Here is a 21986-nt window from a genome sequence, read left to right on the forward strand (position 1 = left end):
TCCTTTTGTTACAGTAGAATAAGATAATAGCATCAAACCTCAAATTTTTACTTTCATATAATACAAACTAGCAATTTTTATAACAACAAACCTATGTAAACTACAAAATTGAAATTCAAAATTTCATTTTTTCCCCATTTCAAGCACAAAGTCCAAAAGCTGTTTCCAAGCAGAAACAAAGTTAATTGTGTTATTTGCCTTAATCAAAGCAGTCAATTTGGCCAACTTTGCTAACTCCATCAACTTTTGCAGGCATTCATCCATTATAGAAATCAAAGTATTGTTCCATTTTTGTCCATAAAGTAATCTTGCTGCTGTCGACATATATAACATCAGTATCCCAATTTTCCCCCCAAATCTGGCAACTTATCTTGTTATTCACTGTTGAGGCAGCACAGAAATGTATACATATGATAAATATCAGTAGAGAATGACAGCTAGGCACAGAAAGACATGATCATCAACAAAACAAGAGTTGAGAGGTTTAGAATTGCACAGGCAAATGAAACAAATGTGAGGCAGCTAGCTGCTAAGTTCTCCCTACTATGTTTCTATCTGACCTCTCTGATAAAGTCTATAGAGATCCAATCCCTTTAAAAGCTACATATGACATATAACTGACAACTAGGAAAAAAATGATAAGAAAGGTAATGGAATAAAGGGTGAAAGTTCACCCACTCCACGTCCTGTTGCATAATTTTACCAATCAGATTCCGTAAGTTCTTTATTTAGCAACACTGCATGGAAGAACATATTCACCACAGTTCAGATAAAGCAGTGCAGGAAAATCAAAGAGAATATAGCTTGGGGGTGGAGTATTAGAGGAGGGCTTTAACCTTTCTGACACTGAGACCTCCAATCAGCACTTGTTGTCCTTCAGCTCCTTCAAAGGACACTGCAAAACTCCCTCCGCCCAAATTGGCAGCTGAGACACAATTTTATTGAGCAGAATTTTCCTTTGCTTCTCCCCTTCATAAGTTAAATCTTCTATCCCTTCATTCCTTCAGCTTAAAATCCTTGCTTTTTGCCACTCAAAAACTGGAGGATCTTAATTCAAGTAAATTAAATTTAATGTAATTTAGGTTAAAAATATGGTATGAACAATTGCAATATTTTGGTAAATGTAACTGAGGTGTTTAAGACTTTCTGAATAGAGACAGCATACATAGTGACACATTTGGAAAATGTTGAGAAATATTCTTAGCAAGGGTCACACTGGCTGGAAATATTAAAATTTCACATATCTAGAGTTATCTAGATAGTACAATGATTATAGTGCAAATGTTACAATCTACCCTCAGGCATGGAGGTCACTAGGTGACTTTCAGCCAGTTGTTATATCTCAGCCTAACCTATCTTCCAGCTTTGTTGTGGGGAAAAATAGAAGGATAAGAGTGATATAAAATGAAGCTCCCAGGGGGAGAATGGGATATATACCTTAACAAATTCTCAGTTGCTCTGATCAGTTGGTTAAGAGTGGGGTTACTGAGAGCTGTAACCACACATTCCCATTCCTGATGTATGGTTTTATTTCAAACTCTAGTGAATTCCTAGTATTAAGTATTTATAGCAATAGAGGCAGGTTTATATTGACAGAACTATTGGGTCTATAATCAACTGTTCAGGAGCATGAAGCTTAAGGTAACAATTCCTTAAACCACATAAGCTTACTACATAAAAATCCATTCCTCAAGATTATGCAATGGAACCTACTAATTTAAATACTGCAAATAGTCTTCTACAAATTTCAGAACCATACCTATCTATGGACTCCAGGGTTGAAAAGCCTAGAGTTCTCTGGGGGCTGTTAATTTATGACTCTCCCTAACCATTTCCTGTAGTGGAAGCTAACAGAAGTCCCAGGTTCTCTTTTTTTCTACCTTATCTATTTTTTCATCATTTTAACTGGAGATGACCAGAAGCAAACCTGGGGCGCTCTGTTTGCAACCTTTGTATGTGATCCCAAAAAAAGCTCATTAGGCATTTTTTCCCCCAGTGGATAATGAAAGAAAGAAACTGAGCTGAAGAAGACATGGCATAGATAGATATGCCATGTTTGGGAAGTCAAATTGAGAAACCATTTGGCATATTCACCCAGAGAAACAGGTGATTTAAGGTCATCATACTATACACTTAGTAACCCTCAGCACACAGCAGAAGAAACATAATGATCCAGAAATGAATTGAACAGGGGAAGTTGTCACTCTAAATAGCTTATGAGCATTTAAGCTTCACGTCAAACCCTGCACATATTAACAAACTTCTTTCATTTCATTATTATTCACTATCTCTTATTTCTATCGCTGTTTCTCCACAGAACTACACAATCTGTATAAAAATTTCATCCACAAAGGGTAACATTACATGCATTTCATATAACAGGCTCTACACTGTTAAATTTAATGCAACAACACAAGCACATTTTTACGTTCATATATATTTGGCAATCATCCTACTCTATTCAGTGAGACTATCTGTGGGAAAATATGAACAGTATGATATATGTACATAATTTTTAAAGTCACAGGAATCTTTTCAGGTCAATCTTGATGAATAATATTTTAATCTTAATCAAAAAATTGGAACTGGATGTTCAATCTACATGAACTAATAAAAGAGGACACTGGTTCCTCCTTTATTTTATTTATTTATTTTAATTCCATTTATATCCCGCCCTTCTCCGAAGACTCAGGGCGGCTTACAAGCTTAGCAGTAGCCTTCATTCTATTATTATTATTATTATTATTATTATTATTATTATTATTATTATTATTATTATTATTATTATTATTATTATTATTATTATTATTATTATTTTCCTTGTACACTGCCCAGAGTTAATTCTGGTTAAAATCTGATTAATTAATTTCAAGCTCAATTGTCCCATTTGAACTTCTGGTATACAAGCAACCACCAGCAGTAATAAAACCACAACACAGCTACATCCCTGCGCTAGTTTCCTATAACATCAGCGAACTCTGTGGGATTTGGCATACGGCTAAAATGTACAGGACAAGTGACTTCGTTTGAAAGTCACTTTAATTCTAAAACTCCCCAGAAGTCAATTACCTGTAAGATAAAAAGCAGACGAGCTAATACAACGAGAAAAATCCTTCCAGATGGAAGAAAGCAATTTCAGGGCAATCACCCCATCACCCCTAAAAGCAAAAAGATGTGCCAGGGATTTGGGAGCAGGTGTTCAGTTAGAATTTCGGGTCTTCTGGTAAGAGTAGTCTGATGGCTTCAGCCAACCTTCCCCCTACTTGGCCCCCTTCAAAAGCCCTGGATACCGTCCCAGCCCTGTCTGAAACAGGCTGTTGGTGTGCATGAGAAAGTGGGGGGGGGGAGGGTGGTTGTACTCCACCTCCCAACATCGCCGTGCAACGGCAGGGCCCCAGGGTACTCTGGGTGTGGAGAATGGGACTTGTAGCCCAACCCATTCGAAGGTGACAAATCCAAGAAACCGGCTGCGTCCCCCTCTCCCTCTCTGGCTCCCACGCACCGAAGTCGAGGAATTGCTTCATGGAGAGCGGCGACGGAGAGAATTTGCTGAAGTGCTCGATATACTTGGGCGCCCCGGCCAGCGCCGACTGGCCCTTCATCAGGCATCGCAAAAGACGCATCGCGGCCCCGCCTGGCCCTGACAGGCCACTTTTGGGGGAGAAAGCTAGCGGCGGTAACCCCTTTCCCGGTACCCGGAAGCCAACAAGCACCTCTGCTCTTCCCAAGCCTCTCAGAGAAGCAAGACCACCGACTGCTAAAAGAGCTGGTAGACCTAGACCCCCGACGATCCGCCCCTCGCCAGCTGTCGGCCAACCAGCTGCAAAGACCTCGCATTCCGACAGCTGCAGCCCAATCGCTGCAGAAAAACAAGACGTTTTCAGCCAATGGGGAGAGAATATCACCACGTGGCAAGGGGAGGGGGTGGGGTCTCATGGCTTTTGGGATGCGCCCATTTAACTTTTCCCTGCCCGCAGCTTGGCGATATAATAACTTTAAAGAGCGTCTCAGCCTTGGTTTGTCTTGTCTTTGAAAACGAAACTCTTCAAACACCGAAGGCCTTTGTTTGAAATATATTCTATAAATCCAATTCTTAATTTAAGATGTTATAAAACTCTTCCTATTATGGAGCATAATTTTGTATTCTCAAAATTGGCAAATCAATTTAGTTTATTTTTTCCTAGATGCCCTCTGAAGCTGTCAAGTTTAAATTGCTAATTTTAAATGCCTGGAACCTCTTTCTACATTCTGTTTTAAGATAATATGTAGACCATATACAGTGGTGGGATTCAGCCGGTCACATCACTTCGGCAGAACCTAATTTTTTGTTGCCCATGCCCATAATGGACTTCCGGAAGCAGCATCTACGCAGAGAACTGGTTGTTCACATATTTGAATCCCACCACTGACCATATATTTCTACACATAGTCCTCAACTTACAATCATTTAATGACCCCTTGCAAGTTACAATGGCACTGAAAAAAGTGACTTATGACCATTTTTCAGTTATGACCTTTGCAGCATCCCCATGGTCACATGATCAAAATTTGGATACCTAGCAACTGGCTCATATGATAATTGCAGTGTCCCAGGGTCATGTGGTCACCTTTTGTGACCTGAAAAGTCAATGGGGAAGCTAGATTCACTTTACAACCTTGTTACTAACTTAACAATTGTGATTCACTTAACAACTGTGGCAACAAAGGTCATAAAATGAGGGCAAAACTTACTTAACAACTATGTTGCCCAGCAACACAATTTTTGAGTTCAGTAGTCCTATGTTGAGGACTACCTGTAGTATAGTCTTATATCCCTCCCTACTTTTTAAAAACATTATTATTCATTGACAACAAATACCTGAATAGCAAACTGAACAAGCTGGAAAATAGATCCCATTTTTCTAATTGTGCTGAAGCAGGATGATTGTGTGTGTGTGCATACACACCCTTTTATATTCCCCCCCATGGCCCAAATGTAATAATCCATTATAGTTTCCTTTGTTTAGTTTTCCAGTTGTACCAAACGTCTCTGGTTTCAACATCAAAATGATAACAGTAGCGGCAGCGAGGTATCAATAAATTTGTTTGGGCAGGGAAAAGGCCACGAGTTAAACTTAAGATTATGCAGGATACTCGTGAAAGAGGTGGTCTTAAAATGCCTAATTTTAAATTATATTATGAAGCTGCTGCGTTAGCAGGAATAAGTGATTGGATCAATTTGACACAAGAGAGATTATTAAATCTTGAGGGCCACGACTTGTTGTTTGGCTGGCATGCATATTTGTTGTATGATAAGAAGGTAGATAATGTGTTTAGAGTGCATATTTTAAGACAGGCATTGTTGAGAGTTTGGAAGAAGTATAGACATAAGCTAGATTGTAAGATACCATTGTGGGCAATCCCAAAACACGCAATAGAAAATATAAATGTTGGTTTTAAACATGATGTGATTACGTATAAGGAGATTTTAAGCTTGGAAAGAAATGTCTGGTGTTTGAAACCAGCCTCTTGCGAGATGAGAAGATTGTTCAAACTTGGTTTCAATATATTCAGCTACGGGCCAGGTGGAAAGAAGATCAGAAAAATGGTTTTACAATGACTGATGAAAATCTGATAAAGCAAATTAGAAATCAGGGTCCAGCACATATTAAATGGATATATCTTGCATTGATAGAAATTGACTCAGAAACAGAACTTGTTAAAGATTGTATGATAAAATGGGCCCAAAACATTACAATGGACACGTGGGAAAAGATTTGGGTGAGGAACGTAAAATTTACACAAGCTCAAAATTTAAGAGAGAACTTTTATAAAATGTTTTATAGATGGCATTTAGATCCTAAAAAACTTGCAAGTATGTATCCGAATTATCAGCCTAAATGCTGGAGGTGTGGCGATGAAGATGCAACATATTTTCACATATGGTGGACCTGTAAAAAGGTTAAGGCTTTTTGGATAAAAATATGGTGGAACATGCAGAAGATTTTTAAGCAAAGGATAAAGTTTTGTCCGCAACTTTTTTTGTTGGGTATAATTACAGATGCTACGGTTGTGGACACTAAGCTGATGTTGAATTTAATTACGGCAGCAAGACTCTTAGTAAGTCAATATTGGAAGAAGGAGGAACTGCCGACTATAGAAGAATGGACTTTAAAGGTTTCTGACCTGGCAGAGATGGCAAAGATCTCGGCTTATTTGAAAGATCACTCGCAAGAACGTTATGTTATGGAGTGGAGAAAATGGATTGAGTATATCCAGAACAAATATGGGACTAAGAAGTTTCATGTAGCATTTGAATAAGTCTTCCTTTCTTTTTTCTTTTTTTCCCTTTTTTATATTTAATATTAATAGTGTTTGTAGTTATCCTATATGAGCTAGAGAGTGATAGATTTTAGAGTTTATGGTTGTTAGCATATGGATGTTTATGATTGTTTTTTTTTGTTTTTTATACCTTGTACTTAGCTCTGGGAAGTCGGGGGGGGGGAGGGGAGGGGGGGAGGGGTAGGGAGGGAGGGGTAGGGGAGGGGTAGGGGGGACTGTTAAAGATAAAATGTATGATAAAACTTTTCAATAAAAAATGATAACAGTAGCAACTTTGTTCTCCATCCTTATTTTGGAAATGTGCCTTCTTATGGTACAATATGATTCTATTGGTGTAGTTGGGAGAATTCAGATATTTCTGTCAAATGTAAGGTTAAGAGTGTTGAGTTGTGTTGACTTATTTAACTATTGAATTATAACACACTCTAAAAAAAAGCAATCTCTTCCTATTAATATCATTTAACTCAGGAATAGACAGACACTGTATTCTGCAGGATTGGAAATAATAATAATAATAATGATGATGATGATGAAGAAGAAGAAGAAGAAGAAGAAGAAGAAGAAGAAGAAGTTGGAAAAGACCTTGGAGGTCTTCTAGTCCAACCCCCTGCTCAGGCATGAAACCCTAAACCATTTCAGACAAATGGTTGTCCAGTCTCTTCTTAAAAACTTCCAGTGTTGGAGCATTCACAACCTTTGGAGGCAGGTTGTTCCACTGATTAATTGTTCTAACTGTCAGGAAATTTTTCCTTAGTTGTAGGTTGCTTCTCTCTTTGATTAGTTTCCATCTGTTGCTTCTTGTCCTGCCTTCAGGTGCTTTGGAGAATAGCTTGACTCCCTCTTCTCTGTGGCAACCCAAGATATTGGAACACTGTTAACATGTCATGCCCTAGTCTTTCTCTTCACTAAACTAGACATACCCAATTCCAGCAACCGTTCCTTATATGTTTTAGCCTCCAGTCGCCTAATCATCGTTGTTGTGCTTCTCTATACTCTTTTCTAGAGTCTCAACATCTGTGGTGACCAAAACTGGATGCAGTATTCCAAGTGTGGCCTTCCATACAGCATTAACCTTGTGAACTCTCAAGCCTCCTCCTTCCGTTATATATTCAAGATGGACAGTACTTAATATTTATTTGTTATGTATATGCAGGGGTGTGGGTCTATATATATGTTTTGTATAGTTTAGGTGTGTGTCATGTATGCTTCACTTTGAGAGTGGGCAACTAATTTTTTTTGATGTGTGCCATTGTGCCCAGTTTAAAAATGACAATAAAGGTTATCTTATCTTACCAAGGCATTTTAAAGTGGTATTAAAACTTCATGTCATCTTGATTCTAACTGTTAATGCAGCCTAGCACTGTGTTGTCTTTTTTGGCAGCTGCTGCACACCACTGGCTCATATTTAAGTGATTGTCCACTAGGACTCCGAGATCCTTCTCAGTTACTACTGAGCAAGGTATCACCTATACTATACCTGTGAATTTGGTTTTTTCTTGCCTAAATGTAGAACCTTACTTTTTTCACCATTGACTTTCATTTTGCTATAGTGCCCAATGTTCAAGTCTGTCCAGATCCTTCTGTATCTTAAGCCTATCTTCTGGAGTGTTGGCTATTCCTGCCAGCTTGGTGTCGTCTGCAAATTTGATGAGTTCCCCATCTATCCCCTCATCCAAATCATTGATGAAGATGTTGAAGAGCATGGGCCCAGAACAGAACCCTGGGACACCCTACTACACACTTCCCTCCATGTAGATGCAGTTCCATTGAGGACCACATGCTGAGTAGGGTCGCTCATCCGGCTACGAATCCATCTGGTGGTGATGGTGATTGTGATGGTAACCCACATTTTTCTATCTTATCAGTAGGTTGCAGACAGAGACCATATTTGTGCACAAGATACAAAGCCTTCCCAATTAAACTGATAAGAAACACAATCTTCTCCAGTGGCTTTAGAATCCATTTTATTTATCAGAAAGTTACTGATAACTATTAAGTACTGATACAGATACAGTACTTATTATACTGGCATGAGAGGCAGAAGGAAGAGGACCATCCCTGCCTCCAGTATAATTGTGGTATTGTCATGAGGGAATAGTAGGGATGAGATAATGTAGCACCTATCTAGAATATGTTCAACCAAGCACATCTTTTCCTGATATCACACTGCTGCTTCAAAGGGTTCCTTATGAGGCTACACGCATATATTCATGTGCTCTATCAATCACATTTTGCGCTTCAAAATCTGAATTTCTGTATAGCACTATCAGATGTCGAAATGAATCCAACAGCTTGTTGATCCATTTTCCAGTGGACTTCATCCTTGATATAGTTTGATAGTAACAAATATCCAAAGCTGAAGTCTGGGGAATTTAATTCAGTGTACTTTGAAAAGCAGAAAGAAAATAAAAATCACAAGTTACAAATCATAATATTTTTATTCATAAAATAGACACTCAAGCTTATTTACAATCAAGGCACAATGATTCAAGACCTCCAGTACCATAAACAGTGGGAAAATCCAGTAAACATCCAATATATATAGATTCATTTATATATGAATGTATTTATGTACACATCACTAAAGATAAGTACATTCTTTGTAATTTAAAACATGCCTGTGAGATGGGAAGGAATGGGCAAATTAAATGTGACTATTGTCAGGGATGAATACATAGTGAATGAAACCAAATTTCCTTGATAATTACGTGTGGAACAGAATCCAGAGAAGATCAATTCCTTTTAAAGGAGCTTTTACACATCAAAAAAGCCCCAATTTTGGTAGTCTAGGTTCAATTTTGTTTAGTGCAGAAGTCAGCATCCATCCTTGACTTATGGAGACAAGATAAATTAAGGCAGTTTTCCAGCCCATTGCTTTCCAAATGCAAATGACTACAAGTACCATTATCCCATGCTGTTTGGGAATACTGGGAGTTGCAGTCCATCACATCAAATACTAGTATATTTGCCTAGAGCCTAGGTCAGGGGTAGGCAACCTCGGCTCTTTTATGAGTCATGGACTTCAACTCCCAGAATTCCTGGGTCAGCTATGCTGACTCAGGAATTCTGGGAGTTGAAGTCCATGACTCATAAAAGAGCCGAGGTTGCCTACCCATGGCCTACGTTAAAATACAATGCTGAAATGTTGACCAGCATGATGGATAATTAGATGTGAGCTAAAAGCAAGACTTTAAGGTACCACAATGACTTTTTCTTTCTTTTGCTGTTATAAAAATCATCAACTCCAATGGTAGTTTCATTTCTCTGAGCTGGCAAGTCCAGTATTGTTTCTTATTAAACAGTGAATTGCTGGATACAGCCCAAGTCAGAAAACTGGAGCATTTTTTGGCAAGATTAATTCTGCAGAAGCTGTTCCCCATAAATCCGTAGCTTTCTTATGTGAAGAATAAGGCATTAATTTCTCCTCTTGATTCGAAATGGTAGCCAGGGAAGAGGTGAAGCTTGTTCTCTCTTAGTTGTCCAGCTAGCTTCAGCCATTCTCATCCCACTACCCATTCCACTGGATTTCTCTAAAAGTTGCTTAATATTGAGAAGGAATTGCCTAGTTTTAAGACTCTGATCATTTTGCTCTTTGATCCAGTTCAGTTATGAGGGAAGGCCATGCCTTAGACTTTCTTTTTAATTAATTCACACTTCACCCAGGAATGCAGGACTACTAGCTTCAGTAAGTTCTAGCTGAAAATTTTGGAATCCTTTTAGTGAAAGAACAGATGCCAACACCTGACCCACCTGGTTATCTTTTTTAAAATTGCTCTTAAAAACAAAATCTGTACTTGGAGATGATGGGATCAAGATACTATATAAACATCCCTCTGTCTCACTGACATTGCATTGTTGTCAAATGCTGTGAAAAGCATGGAGATCCTCTCAAGTCTCGCTGATGCAGGAAGAAGCCCACTAAAGGATGCTATCAAGGGCCTCCTGTAGCTGGGAGCTAGTCCTGCAATGAACCACTCCTTGGCATGTCTCAAAACCAGCCAGTGATCAAAATCATTAAAACTAATTTCTAAGTTAAAAAATAAAATAAAATGCTATCCTTCTCATTTCAAGCTTTCTTAGTGTTTCTTAACAATAAGATAACAAAAGTACTAATACTCGTGAAACTACCCTTCCTGCAAGAGAATTAAAAATAGAAGGACTAAATTATAGTCAGTAATCCTTAGTCCAGTACAAACTCCAGTGCTGAAATATCCAGTACTTAATTCTATAGGAAGGGTGAAAACTGATACTGGCCCAGAACTAAACAGGCTTCAGCTGCACCATTAGATTCAAGAAAGGTTTTTGATAAAACCTTATTTCTAGGGAAAAGGGAAATACCACCTTGGCTAATTAGGACCTAAAAAGAGAGGTTAGGCCTGGGGAAATCGGTTGAAGATCTTATGGGAGCAATTGCAGGCCCTATACATCCTGCAAGTTTTCCATGCTGGAGTCAGGAAATATGGCAATTGCAGTTATAGAAGGCAAAATTCATTCAACCTCCCCTCTAAATGAAGTATGGCAGAGTATGATTAGAGTTGTAGTCCATTATATCTGACTGGTGCCAGGTGATGAAAGGCTGAGGGGAAAAATGAGGCAAGCATTAACAAGGATCAAAAGAGAGCATGGAGGCATCTACAACTGTCAGCAAATGAAAACCAGCAAATAAAAGTACTTTTGGTTTTTTTAAAAAAAAATATGGCTGTATGCCTGCATTAGAAAAAAATAATACTTGTGAAAAGTGTATATATAACCTTACATTAAAAAAGAATCTCCCAAAATGCCCTGGTCAGATGCTCTTGTTGTAAGGACAGGATGTTCAAAGAGAACTGTCCTAGTGTAAGCCTCTGACAAGGACACAGACAAGAACTTTGGTTTGTGGTTACTGAAAGAGGATTCTGTGAAAACAGAAGGACCTTCTGCAATAAAGCATCCCATAAACATATTAAGATGATTTTGCAAGATTATCATATTGAGTAAATATATAGGCACATCTTGGGAGGAATTTTAACTCTACAATATCTGCTGTGCATGAGAAGGATTTTTTAATCCCAAAAATCTTTGGACATTGGACAGACCTGCCCCAAACCCTGGAGAGCTGTTGCCAATCCTGAAGACTCTGCTAAGATAAATCATCCCAAGTTCATTTATATTAAGACAGTATACATGTGGGAATTTGAGAGAGAAGCTGCGTGTTGGCTTAATCAAGATACATCTTTTGGAAGCCCAGGGATTCACCTGAAGGCAGTTTGATAGCTGAGATTAGATTTTATAAGCTGCTAAAATGGAAGGCTGCGTGGGATCACACAGAAGTTGCACTGAGGTCATGAGAGGAATAGTCAAGAGTGGGGCTATAATAAACAGCAATTACATTAGATCACAACTTTTCCATATAGGCAATTAACACAAGTGCTTATGCCCTTTTAGTGCAAAATGAAGCTGATTTTCAAATCTGCCCTTCATTCTGCTTCATGGAACTATATTTCCAAGAATGCTGGTAGTGGTGTTGGAGTGTTGTGGACTGGGAGTGGGGGGTGGGGGTAGGGGAAGAACCCAGCAGTGCAAATGAAAAAGCTACTCCTTTGTGCCTAAAATTTTATAAATGCTACCATGTCCACCTTGCAAGAATAGTTTTCTCCCCATGATCAAAGTGTCTGGAGAAATGTTTGGGTCGTAACTGACCAAGGACATATAACTTACTATAAATAAGAGTTCCTTGGTTGGTCCAGCAATATTTACAAAGGCAAGCCAAGCAGCCTGGGAGTGAGCATAGGAGAGGGGGAAACTGAGGCAGATGTCAGTAGTATCTTCCCGTTTCCTGCCAGTTAGTCACCCATCGCTTCTTGTGCTTTGGAGGCAAGAAACCGCCAGCTGGCTGGTAGCGGTCCTCCTGCCGGATACGAATGGCATGGTATTTGGGCATGATGCGGTAGTAGCGGGTTGGCTTGAAAAAGTTGCACTGTGGATGAAGAGAAAGGGGGAGGGGAGGATAAATACATTCAGTAGCAGAAGCCAACAGTGGGAGAGAAACCTCAGCTGAGAACCTGAGAGAGAAAAGGTTTCAGAGACAGGAGAGGACAAAAGAGCAGCGAGAGATATTTTCATCCATGAGAGAAAAAGAACAACCTGAGCCAATACATTTGACCATTCTATCAGGGACAGGCTGATTTGGGAACTGAAAAACTCTGATTCTTGGCATAGCCCTTTTGTGTGAACAAAAGAATAAAAGGATAAAATGCATAAATGGGGTGGAAGTGGGACCTTACCCAACCTTCTAGCCAGCTTCAGAATGAGACGCTGATTGGGGCCCAAGGAGCCTGCCCATTATAGTTGTGAGTTGCGACAGCCATTAAAGGTGGCACTCAATCATCTTGCCTAATGACTCTAATCCCTCTTCTCCCCCTGGTGGTCATTAAGCAAAACACAAAGTGCCTGGGGTGGGGGAATCCCTGGGAGGCCTAGAGCAGGCCCAGCTCTGTCATGCAGCATTTCCCCAGCTCACACATGGTCTGCCCTGGGCCTCCCAAATCCCAAGGCATCCCTGTGCTCTGCTTTTTACCCCAGTGGGTCTCATATACTCCCTCTCACAACCCATTATGAGTTGGGTGCTTACCTTTTCCATAGATCTTCTACACAGAGCAGCTGCTCTGCTCCTTGGTCTCCCTATATAGTACAGAGGCCATGTGGTTTCATCCAGGGAGTGGATGCCATTTCAGGTCAATCACAATTCACTACTCTACAATAAAACAGCCAAACCTCTGCCTCAGACTTTTGGAAATTGCCAAGTCTTGAATGACTTTTCAAATATTATCATAGTGGGAACTGTAGCTAAAGCATACCTACAATGTCTAATCTCACCAGTCGATCAGAGACAATCAGAGATAAGTGGTTCTCCAAGTAGCCAAGTCTTAAGTTATAAAGGGCTTTATAGGTCATAACTAAAACTAGTAGCCAGTGCAGGTTGCAAAACAATGGCATCACACGGGCACGTGACATGTCCATCACTCCTGCAGCATTGCATTCTGAACCAGTTGTAGTTTCTGAATGGTCTTCAAAGGCAGTCAAATGTACAGCACACTGCAGTAATCCATTGTGAGTTAATTCGGACATGAGTAATTCCTCACAGGCCTCCGAATCCAGGAACAGGTGCTACTAACACACTAGATGAATTGTGGCCATCTTGGCCACAATTGCCACTTGCTCTTTTAGCAACAACTAAATCCCAAAACAAACTCCAGATTGGAGGCAGGTTTTTATTGGGGAAATGCCACCCTCTCTAAAGATGTAAGTCCCTAGAACTGGGGCTGGAAAAGTATCCACAACCAGTCTCAGCAGGATTGAGTTTTTCCCTCTCCCTCCACGGACCTGTACAACCGCTAGACTGGGACCTCAAAAGTATCACTTGGTCTACTGGGATTAAAATATACAATTGGATATTATTAATAAACTGGTGAAACCTGATCCTGAGCCAATGTATAACCTTACCCAGTGGCTTCATGCAGATGGGAAAGAAAATGGGTAAAAATACAGCGCCAAGAGCAAATACAGTACCAAGACAGATAAGATGCTGCAGTCTCAATCTCCCCTCCCCATCAACATTGACTGGAACTAACAATGAAGAAAGGAGGGGAACCACTGTGAACGTCCACCTCCTGCTGAGGATATCATAATTGGCTCCACGATGGATTGACAAGCACAACCAATGCTATCTCTCTACCACACACCATACAAAAGAAAGTGTACTGTGAGCAACTTCCCTCACTACATTTTTATGACAGCTTGCTTTTTATTTTTTTAAAATGGGGAGAGGGGTGTCTACTCTGCTGAAAGTCCATTTGTTCTGTTCCTATGACAAACCTCTGCTAGCTGTGATGCTGAAATAGCAACAGGGAAACACTTGCAATTCAGTCCTAAGCCACAATAGCTCTAAATATGAGTGCAGCGTAGAGCCTAGATGCTGGAAGCCAAGCTTTAATCTTAGCACAGCTCATTTTAGAAATTACTGCCTGGCTGGAAGCTATTTTTTTTCCCCAATGGATGTAGAATTTGTCAGATATGGGTGACGGGTAGGCATTCCTGACTATTGCTTGAGGCATCTTTCCTTAAAAGAATATCCAAAATAATTTCGCACAGGGCACAGACTTTCAAGGATGGTCCCAACCACTACAGTAAAATTAAACTCGGAATACTGCATTCAACCTACAAATGTGATTCTGCCAGGTTCTTCAGGTTTGCAATTAAACTTTCCACTTTGTATTCCATTTTGAAGATTTAGCTCATCCATAGAAAGCGAAACAATTACCCCCTTCCTTTGCAACCTTTTCTATATCTTCAATCATCTACATTCTCAGCAACCATGTCAGATGGATACCTCCTGTGCTTCACATTTTGTGGGAGCTGTTGCTTCTCAGAAACTTCTTCATGGTGACTCACTGGAAGTATGCTGAAGCAAGATCAGATTAAATGGTTCAACAATCTGGACTTTGGGTATCCTAAACCTTGATACTGGCAATACTGTACAGTAAAAATGCCCAATGTATCATAAGTTAACATGGAGTTGCAAATATCTTTTCTGCTGAAGGTTAAATTCCCACAGGAGTAATCTTATATTTAGAAGACAAGACTGAAATCTAAATAGTAAAAATAAAAAGGATCATTATTTTGCAATATTATTTCTCCTCTTTTTCTCCCTTTTCTTTCCGCTTGAATAAAACTATGTCTACAGGTGGGTTTCCCAGTCTGCACCAGTGTATTTCAACAGGGCTGACCACCTTACCAGTATTACTTTGCTGCGTCGGCTTAGCCATCCCAACAATGGTCACTTGTATTGGCCCAGGAAGTGAAAACACAACAGAGTCAAAACAAAAAGAAAAGATACATGTGTCATTATTTAGTGCCATCTTGAAAACCACCCTTAAAGTACTTGGTAATTCCTAGGAAAAGAAGTTTGAATTAGTAATGCAGACAGGTAAAAAGAGAAGCTGCTCTAAATCTAGTGCAGAGTATGAAACATTGTTGAGAAGAACCTGCTTTGAGAATAACTGAAGACAGAGATGTTGCATGGCTGCTAAATAGAACAGGCAGGCTGAGTTTTAGAATATGGTGTCTCAGCAGAAAAGAGCCTCTAATAAAGAGATGGGAAAGTGTCAGGGTCAGATCACCTAAACTCAGATCCTTCAATTTAGCATCCTTAAGTTTGTCAACCTGAGATGAGCAGGCAGAAAGCGCTTCTTTGTTGACTGATGAGAGGCTTCTAGTTCTTATGTCCAATCTCAGAGGTTGATATTTCATCAGATTTGAGACTGGTTGGAGCTACTCTGACATTCTCTAGACAGCCATGTTGTGGAACATGGTAAAATGCATTAATAGAGTGTCAATTATCTCTTCCTGTACTCAGCACTAAGATGACTGGCCCACCAAAGTGTTACTGTACACAGTCTGATTTCTTCTATTACTCATTTTCCAATTGTTATATGGGGGGGGGAAGTTGGGGTAAATAGAGGGGAAAATGTGCTTGAGTAAGAGTCTCCTCATCCTGTCTATTGTGGGTCTGAACTCAGTCAAGCTACAATGGGTTTTCACTCAGAAATTGGAAAACAAAATACCAGGAAATGGCGGCTTTCAACTTTAGCCCTGGCCAGACTTCCCATGAATATGGATGCTGCCAATGGTCTGAGGAATAATTGATTCTGCTTACCCAGGAGTAGGGGCAGATCTTTTCAAACTGATCATGTAAATACAGTCAACAGAAAGAGTGGCTGAAATGTCTTACTAACTAAACTACAGATATTGTAGGATTTCAGATTTTGGCATTAAGCTAGCACATACTTTGAATGTATTATTTAAAGTTCTTCATCTCTTCATGGTTTCTGTAATATAATAAAGGCAACTTGATATTTTTCAACATAATAATCATCATCAAGAGGTTCTCTGCACTCAAATATTTCATATCTTCTTGACAGCAAGACCAACTCAAGTATTTTTTTTTAAAGTAGCAGGTAATGAGCTACTTCCCTGCCAGGGACTTTGGAGAACCATTCCTAGTCATGTATATAATCCTGAATGAGATGAACCATCCACCAAAATAAGGCAATCACCTGTGGCCAGCTGTATCAATCCTCTACATTCTCTAACTCAACACTAAATTACCAATCTAGAAGCAAGAATGAAGAAGTGCAGGGAAAGTTTCAAAAGTGCAGGAACACAAGGAATGAAAGGCAGACCTTGCCCCACCCATCCAACCAACCCACAATCATTTACCAAGATACAGGGTAAAGGGGTGGGCAGTGTCCCCCCCCCAAGACAGGAACTAGTAGCTGTCGGTCAGCCGTTTAGTTTCAGAAGGCTGGATCTTCATCATGGCTTTCTGGCCCTTGGCTTCATACAAGGCTCGTGTGCTTGCCCTCCGGAAGAAGCCACACTATGAGGAAGCAGGGGGTAAAGGTCAGGGTTGATGGGGGTAGGAAATATAAAACACAACTCAAGTATCCAGCCTATGGTCCAATAATGATCAACTTCAGTGTGTGTGCTGGAGAAAGCTTGTTTCGTTTTTTCACTCCAGGCACTATAACAGACATGTCAAACACAAGGCCTGGGGGCCAGATCCGGCCCGTGAAGTGGTTTCGTGTGGCCCACAAAGCCATCCTGGAAACAGTGAGGGAACAGCCCCCACTGCCTTGGCCCTGGCCCAGAGACCCTCCTTCTGCCAGAGACCCTCAGATCTGTCCCACTCCTGCCCAGGCCCCCATAGGCACCCTTGATGTGAATGATGTAGAGCTGGCCATGCCCACCCAGTAGGCCATACACACTGTAGCCATGCCCACGCTGGCCATACCCACCCGGCCCCTTGAAGGCAACCGCAATGCTGATGCGGCCCTCAATGAAATTGAGTTTGACACCCCTGCACTATAAGGTCAGATGAAATGAATCCCTAAAAGTAAAAACCTTCTATTGCAATTTTGACTTGTCTGAGGCTATTGTCCCATTGTAACAGCTTCAAAAATAATTACTAGAAAATGCCCCAGCGAACCGATGGGCCATTACTCTTAAGGATTTGTCAAAGTGCTTGTACCAGGGAGGAAATGCTGTTAACCCTACTGAAATATAGCAGTGGCATGCTTTGGCACTTTGGGTTTCTTCTGGGCTCTCTCCAGCACTAGCAACAGCTCACCAGAAAAGCCAGAGGGAAATATGTAAATGCTTGCTCATTAGAAGTAGAGGACACTTTGCCTCCCAAATAAATTCTGAAAGGGTAACTTGCTCTAAGCAAGGGTATGTCTGAGAACATACCCCTTCAAAGCGTTGCAAAACCCTAATAGTCAGTTATGGTGGTTGCAATTCAGAATAAACTTTCCTTGGCTAAACCTATGGAGATAAGCAAGGAATAAGCCATCTCATGCCTTCTGTATGGTCTGGACTTCAATTCCCATATCCTAATGACATGGCAAAGGACCATAAGAACTTTAATCTGAAAATCATCAGGTTGCCTAATGCAGGAATGCATTTTGGAAGGGTAATCCTGTCACAATCATCTCACAAGCTTCTGAATACTTAAGACTCTCTAGTCTGACAGTGGATTCCAGAAATAGGGATCAGGCAGAGGTTTTCCTAAAGCTTTAGTAATGTACACTATGCAGAATGCTCTACTAGTACCTCAGAAGCACAACAGTGTGCCTAAGAAATCACAATGAGTCACTGGACAGAAAAGGATAACTGACTGGTATTGCTATGTTGTCCTAAGGCATCAATACTATGGAGTCCCAAGCATTCACCCAATTCCTGCACTAATTAGAATCTAAATATAGTTTCTTAGCTATCTAGCCAGATTCCTTATGGTAAAAAAGAGCGAATCAAATGCCCAGCAGAGCCTTTTGGGTTTGTTTGTTTGTTCTTTGGCTGATCTCCAGGGTAATGTGTTTGAGCTACATACCAGAGGTGACTCAGTGCAGTTTACGTCATTCTGGATAAAGTTGGAGAGATAAAGTTACTTTCCACCTGCCCATTTGGAACTAGCCTGGCCAGTTTTGCTGCAGCCAAATAAGTAAACGTTTTGTTACCAGGTGAGACTGGTATATTCATCATCAAAGAAAACAATTTTATATGTACTTTCATCATATTGCTTGGATATTCAGAGTTGTTACAATCAGTTGGACTGTGTGGGTTGATTTGTTCCTTTGCATCATGTAGGCACAGGCCATTAATAATTGTTTGCAACTTTGGACCAGCAACTTTCAAGGATCTTTTTATCTAGGTTGAGTTGGGAGGTGGGGGGAGAGAAGCGGGACTGTCCCTGACCACTATTTAAGGCTTCATTTTTTACCTTCCACAGCAGTAAGATGATACAACCCAAGAGCAGAAGTCCTGCAGCAACAGCAACTAGCACCACCCACAGCTCAATCTCAGTTTGCTGCTCTTCACTGAGTTCCGAGTCGATGTCTACAGTAAACTGAAATTAGGGCAAAGAAACAAGAAACAGGACAGGGAACAAAACAGGATAAATGCAAAGTTGGTTTTGAAGAACAGCATGCTCAGAGCTATACCAATGGGGAAAAAACAGAGGAAGAGCAATACACGGCTATTAGCACACTCCCATTGATACAATTCAATGCATCGGATACACATATTTATTCTTAATTATCCTTCGTATTATCTATTTCCCAAAAATCCAAAAAGTAGGACTTCTAATTACCTTTATAATTCTACAATCACCTTCCAGACCTTCAATTAAATGCACAGATGCTGAGATGGGAGATGAGGAACATAATCAGTGTTCTCACTCCTTTTGGAAACAAATTAAAAAGCATTGAACATGCTAATATCTCAGTAAAACTGCATCTACACATTCATATTAGATAGAAGGAAAGTAGGTCAATAAAAAAAAAAGAATCCGCCCCAACACTAATGACACCAATACTGTTACTGCCCTTATAGAAAGTAATGCTGGTTATTTTCAGCAGAGTGATAGGTCTACCTGCAGAGAGAGAAACAATAGCAGCAGCAAAGCTTCTCATTGCCATCACTAGTTTCACTAGACTGCAGGCAGGTGTGTATTTACCAACTGCTGTAATTGATCAGAGTGGGCTGAGGGCAAAGGGCAGAGAGAGAAAACGGAGCTGTGATGTGGGAAGAGAGTTGACGTGAAGCTGTTCTGGGAAGTATGAAGAGAGAGAACTATGAACTATCATCATGGTCTTTTACAGCGGTGGGGGAGGGGAGGAGGGAAGGGCAGCACATATCTTCCTGAGTTGCATTCCATGTAAAAAGAAAATAATAACTGTTGCTGTTATTTTATCCAACTTATCAACTTTTTATCCAACTTATCAACTTTTTATCCAACTTGTCAACTTAAATGGCAACCTTCCCTTCACAGGGAAACAGCAATACTCCTTGGAGCAATCCAGCATAATTTCCTGACTTGCTTACCATTATACTTATCATTACAGGTAGGTCCAGATTTAATATCCATTCATTCAGCCACCATATAAAGTTATGATGGCACTGAACGTGGGGCACTTACAGAAGGTCCACATAGTTACGTCCATCACCATGTCCTTGCAGTCAAGGAATTGTAATTCGGGCACTCAGCTTGCAATTACAGCATCCCATGGTCAACACTGCCAGCTTCCAACAAACAAAGCCAATGGGCATGCCAACAGGAGATCACAAATGGCAATCACATAACCGTGGGACATTGCAATGATGCAGGATTTGCCTAACAAGGGCAACTAGGTTAATTGGCACAGTAATTTAGCATCATGCCTTATGACCATGGTGATGACTACCTGTATTATTTTAAGCATGGAGACATTTCTTGTACTTAACAAGGGTGGGCAGAGGTAGAATACACATTTGACCTCCACAGATGAACTGAGATGGACTGGGTTAAATTTTCGGTGATGTTCTTCTCTCTCTGGAAGCCAAAGCACAAATGGCTGTGGAAGCCCAGAGCCCAGAACAGCTGGATGAGAGATGGTAGTCATGCGCTGGCCCACCTGGATGTCCATAGACTGCCCACCTCTGAAGATCCTTCCTTCATGCAACCTAGGATGTCTGTAAGGGAGATTTTGTTTCTTTTCCCAGGAAAAATCCGACTTCCATCCACAGACCATCTTGGATCATCTACAGCCTGCTTTTCCTGCAGGCTGCAAATGAGAATACAACTCCTATTTTGAGTGAAAGCTTTCAAAATAGTAAATAGGGCATCTAAGCCAGGTCAAGGGACTGAGTGAATGAGCATTAAGTAAACTACACTAAACTAAAGAGTTTCACGAAAGCATGGTAGAATGGTTGTTCTCTTTCCAAATGTAGATTATCAGGTTACAAGGCTGCAAACTTGCCCATGGTTTTGTGTCATACTCTGAGGGAACTTGACAAATAGCTCACCCTAACAAAGGAAGAGGACAAGGTTCAACTCTCCTTCCAACCTTCCAAGGATGTCTCAATTGTTTGTCAAATGATTTCATCAGTCCGCAAAAGCATGGCAGGACTAGGCCAGAGTCAGCTTTGAAAATAAATTCCAGGAGTATTGCTAGAATCTGATAACTATGCAGGGTGGAAGAGAGCAATAGGCCATGGCAAAAGGATCTGCCATGCCTCCAGCCTCAATCCATGTCTTCCTTCCCTGCATACTTTCATTCCTTTCTGACTGGACAGCAATCTTTTCAACATCACTTTGATGGGACCCTCAGTTTGATTTATTGTGAGTTGGTTCTACTGGGTAGCACTGTTTAACCTATTTTCTGGAATCATATAATATATTGAACTATAAACTAACCAGTCAGATTCGTTTTGTGTGGTATGAGAAATCACCACTGCTACCACAAAAAAAGTAAAATTGAATAGTGAGCTACTCTAAGAGCTATTGGGCTTAGCTGCAATAAAAAAGCTACTGCAGAAGTAAATGAAGAGCTAGCCCAAAGCAGTTGGATCATTTCATTAACTGAATGGGCCAGGCCTGGAGTGTGACAACTGGAATCGGAAAGATCTTGGTGATTTCTTGGAGCTACTTCATTTTTTTACTCACCAACACTGTTTGATTTTTCATGTTGATTGTAGAGGAGTTTGTCCTGAGGAAGAGAGTCACTTGTCCATCTACTTTGACACGATCAAAGTCATTGTAATCCTGTAAGAACCAAAGCAGTAACTTCTATTTGTCTATACATTTGACTCTGAGATATATGCCTGTGTGTAGTAGACAATGAGCCCAATTAATCTGTGAAATAAATAAATCCAGTCACCATGGTGGAAAAATAAAATCTTTCCCCCTTTGGTACCATTATTGTATTAGTGACTTAGTGATTCTTAGCTACCAGACTAATTTGCAGCCGTCTATGATTGCAAAAAGAAAGAAAGAAAGAAAGAAAGAAAGAAAGAAAGAAAGAAAGAAAGAAAGAAAGAAAGAAAGAAAGAAAGAAAGAAAAGTGTCAGAATCCATTTATATCATATTCATAAATGGAATGTTTCAAACATTATTCCATGGATTCTGCCATCTCCCGAAGAGAATAGAATAGATGTGTATTGAACCGGTATTAGGCATTTCAAAGGAAAGGAGAAGACTTTTGAACTGGGGAAACAAAAGGGGGGGCTAGCATCTGGCTTTTGTCACGGAAGAGAGCAATAAACATGAAGGGTCCTAAGTTCCTTTTTCCCACGAGAGGGATAATACGAGA

At 40.3% G+C, this 21986-nt stretch overlaps 2 protein-coding genes across 6 annotated transcripts in view; both read right to left on the reverse strand.

Moving 5' to 3' along the window:
* PDK2 (pyruvate dehydrogenase kinase 2) overlaps positions 1–3801 on the reverse strand; it is a 30139-nt gene extending 26338 nt beyond the window's left edge. For 2 of the 4 annotated variants that reach the window (XM_083376652.1, XM_083376654.1), the window contains exon 1: positions 3503–3801. In XM_083376652.1, the coding sequence (XP_083232778.1) occupies positions 3503–3623 (121 nt within the window). In that variant the 5' untranslated portion in view covers positions 3624–3801. Of the gene's footprint in view, positions 1–3069; positions 3159–3364; positions 3437–3502 lie in introns of those variants that run through there. The other 2 variants (XM_083376655.1, XM_083376653.1) reach the window with 2 other exon arrangements.
* Positions 3802–8778: 4977 nt separating this feature from the next.
* Positions 8779–21986, reverse strand: part of ITGA3 (integrin subunit alpha 3) — a 93094-nt gene continuing 79886 nt past the window's right edge. The window contains exons 23-27 of one of the 2 annotated variants that reach the window (XM_083376648.1): positions 21341–21439; positions 18638–18763; positions 12019–12277; positions 9434–10897; positions 8779–9290 (exon numbers count right to left, since the gene is read on the reverse strand). In XM_083376648.1, coding sequence (XP_083232774.1) covers positions 12116–12277; positions 18638–18763; positions 21341–21439 — 387 coding nt within the window. In that variant the 3' untranslated portion in view covers positions 8779–9290; positions 9434–10897; positions 12019–12115. Of the gene's footprint in view, positions 9291–9433; positions 10898–12018; positions 12278–18637; positions 18764–20309; positions 20460–21340; positions 21440–21986 lie in introns of those variants that run through there. The other variant, XM_083376649.1, reaches the window with a different exon arrangement.

This window comes from Vipera ursinii, assembly GCF_947247035.1.
Source record: "Vipera ursinii genome assembly, chromosome: Z".
In the NCBI taxonomy this organism is placed as follows: domain Eukaryota; kingdom Metazoa; phylum Chordata; class Lepidosauria; order Squamata; family Viperidae; genus Vipera; species Vipera ursinii.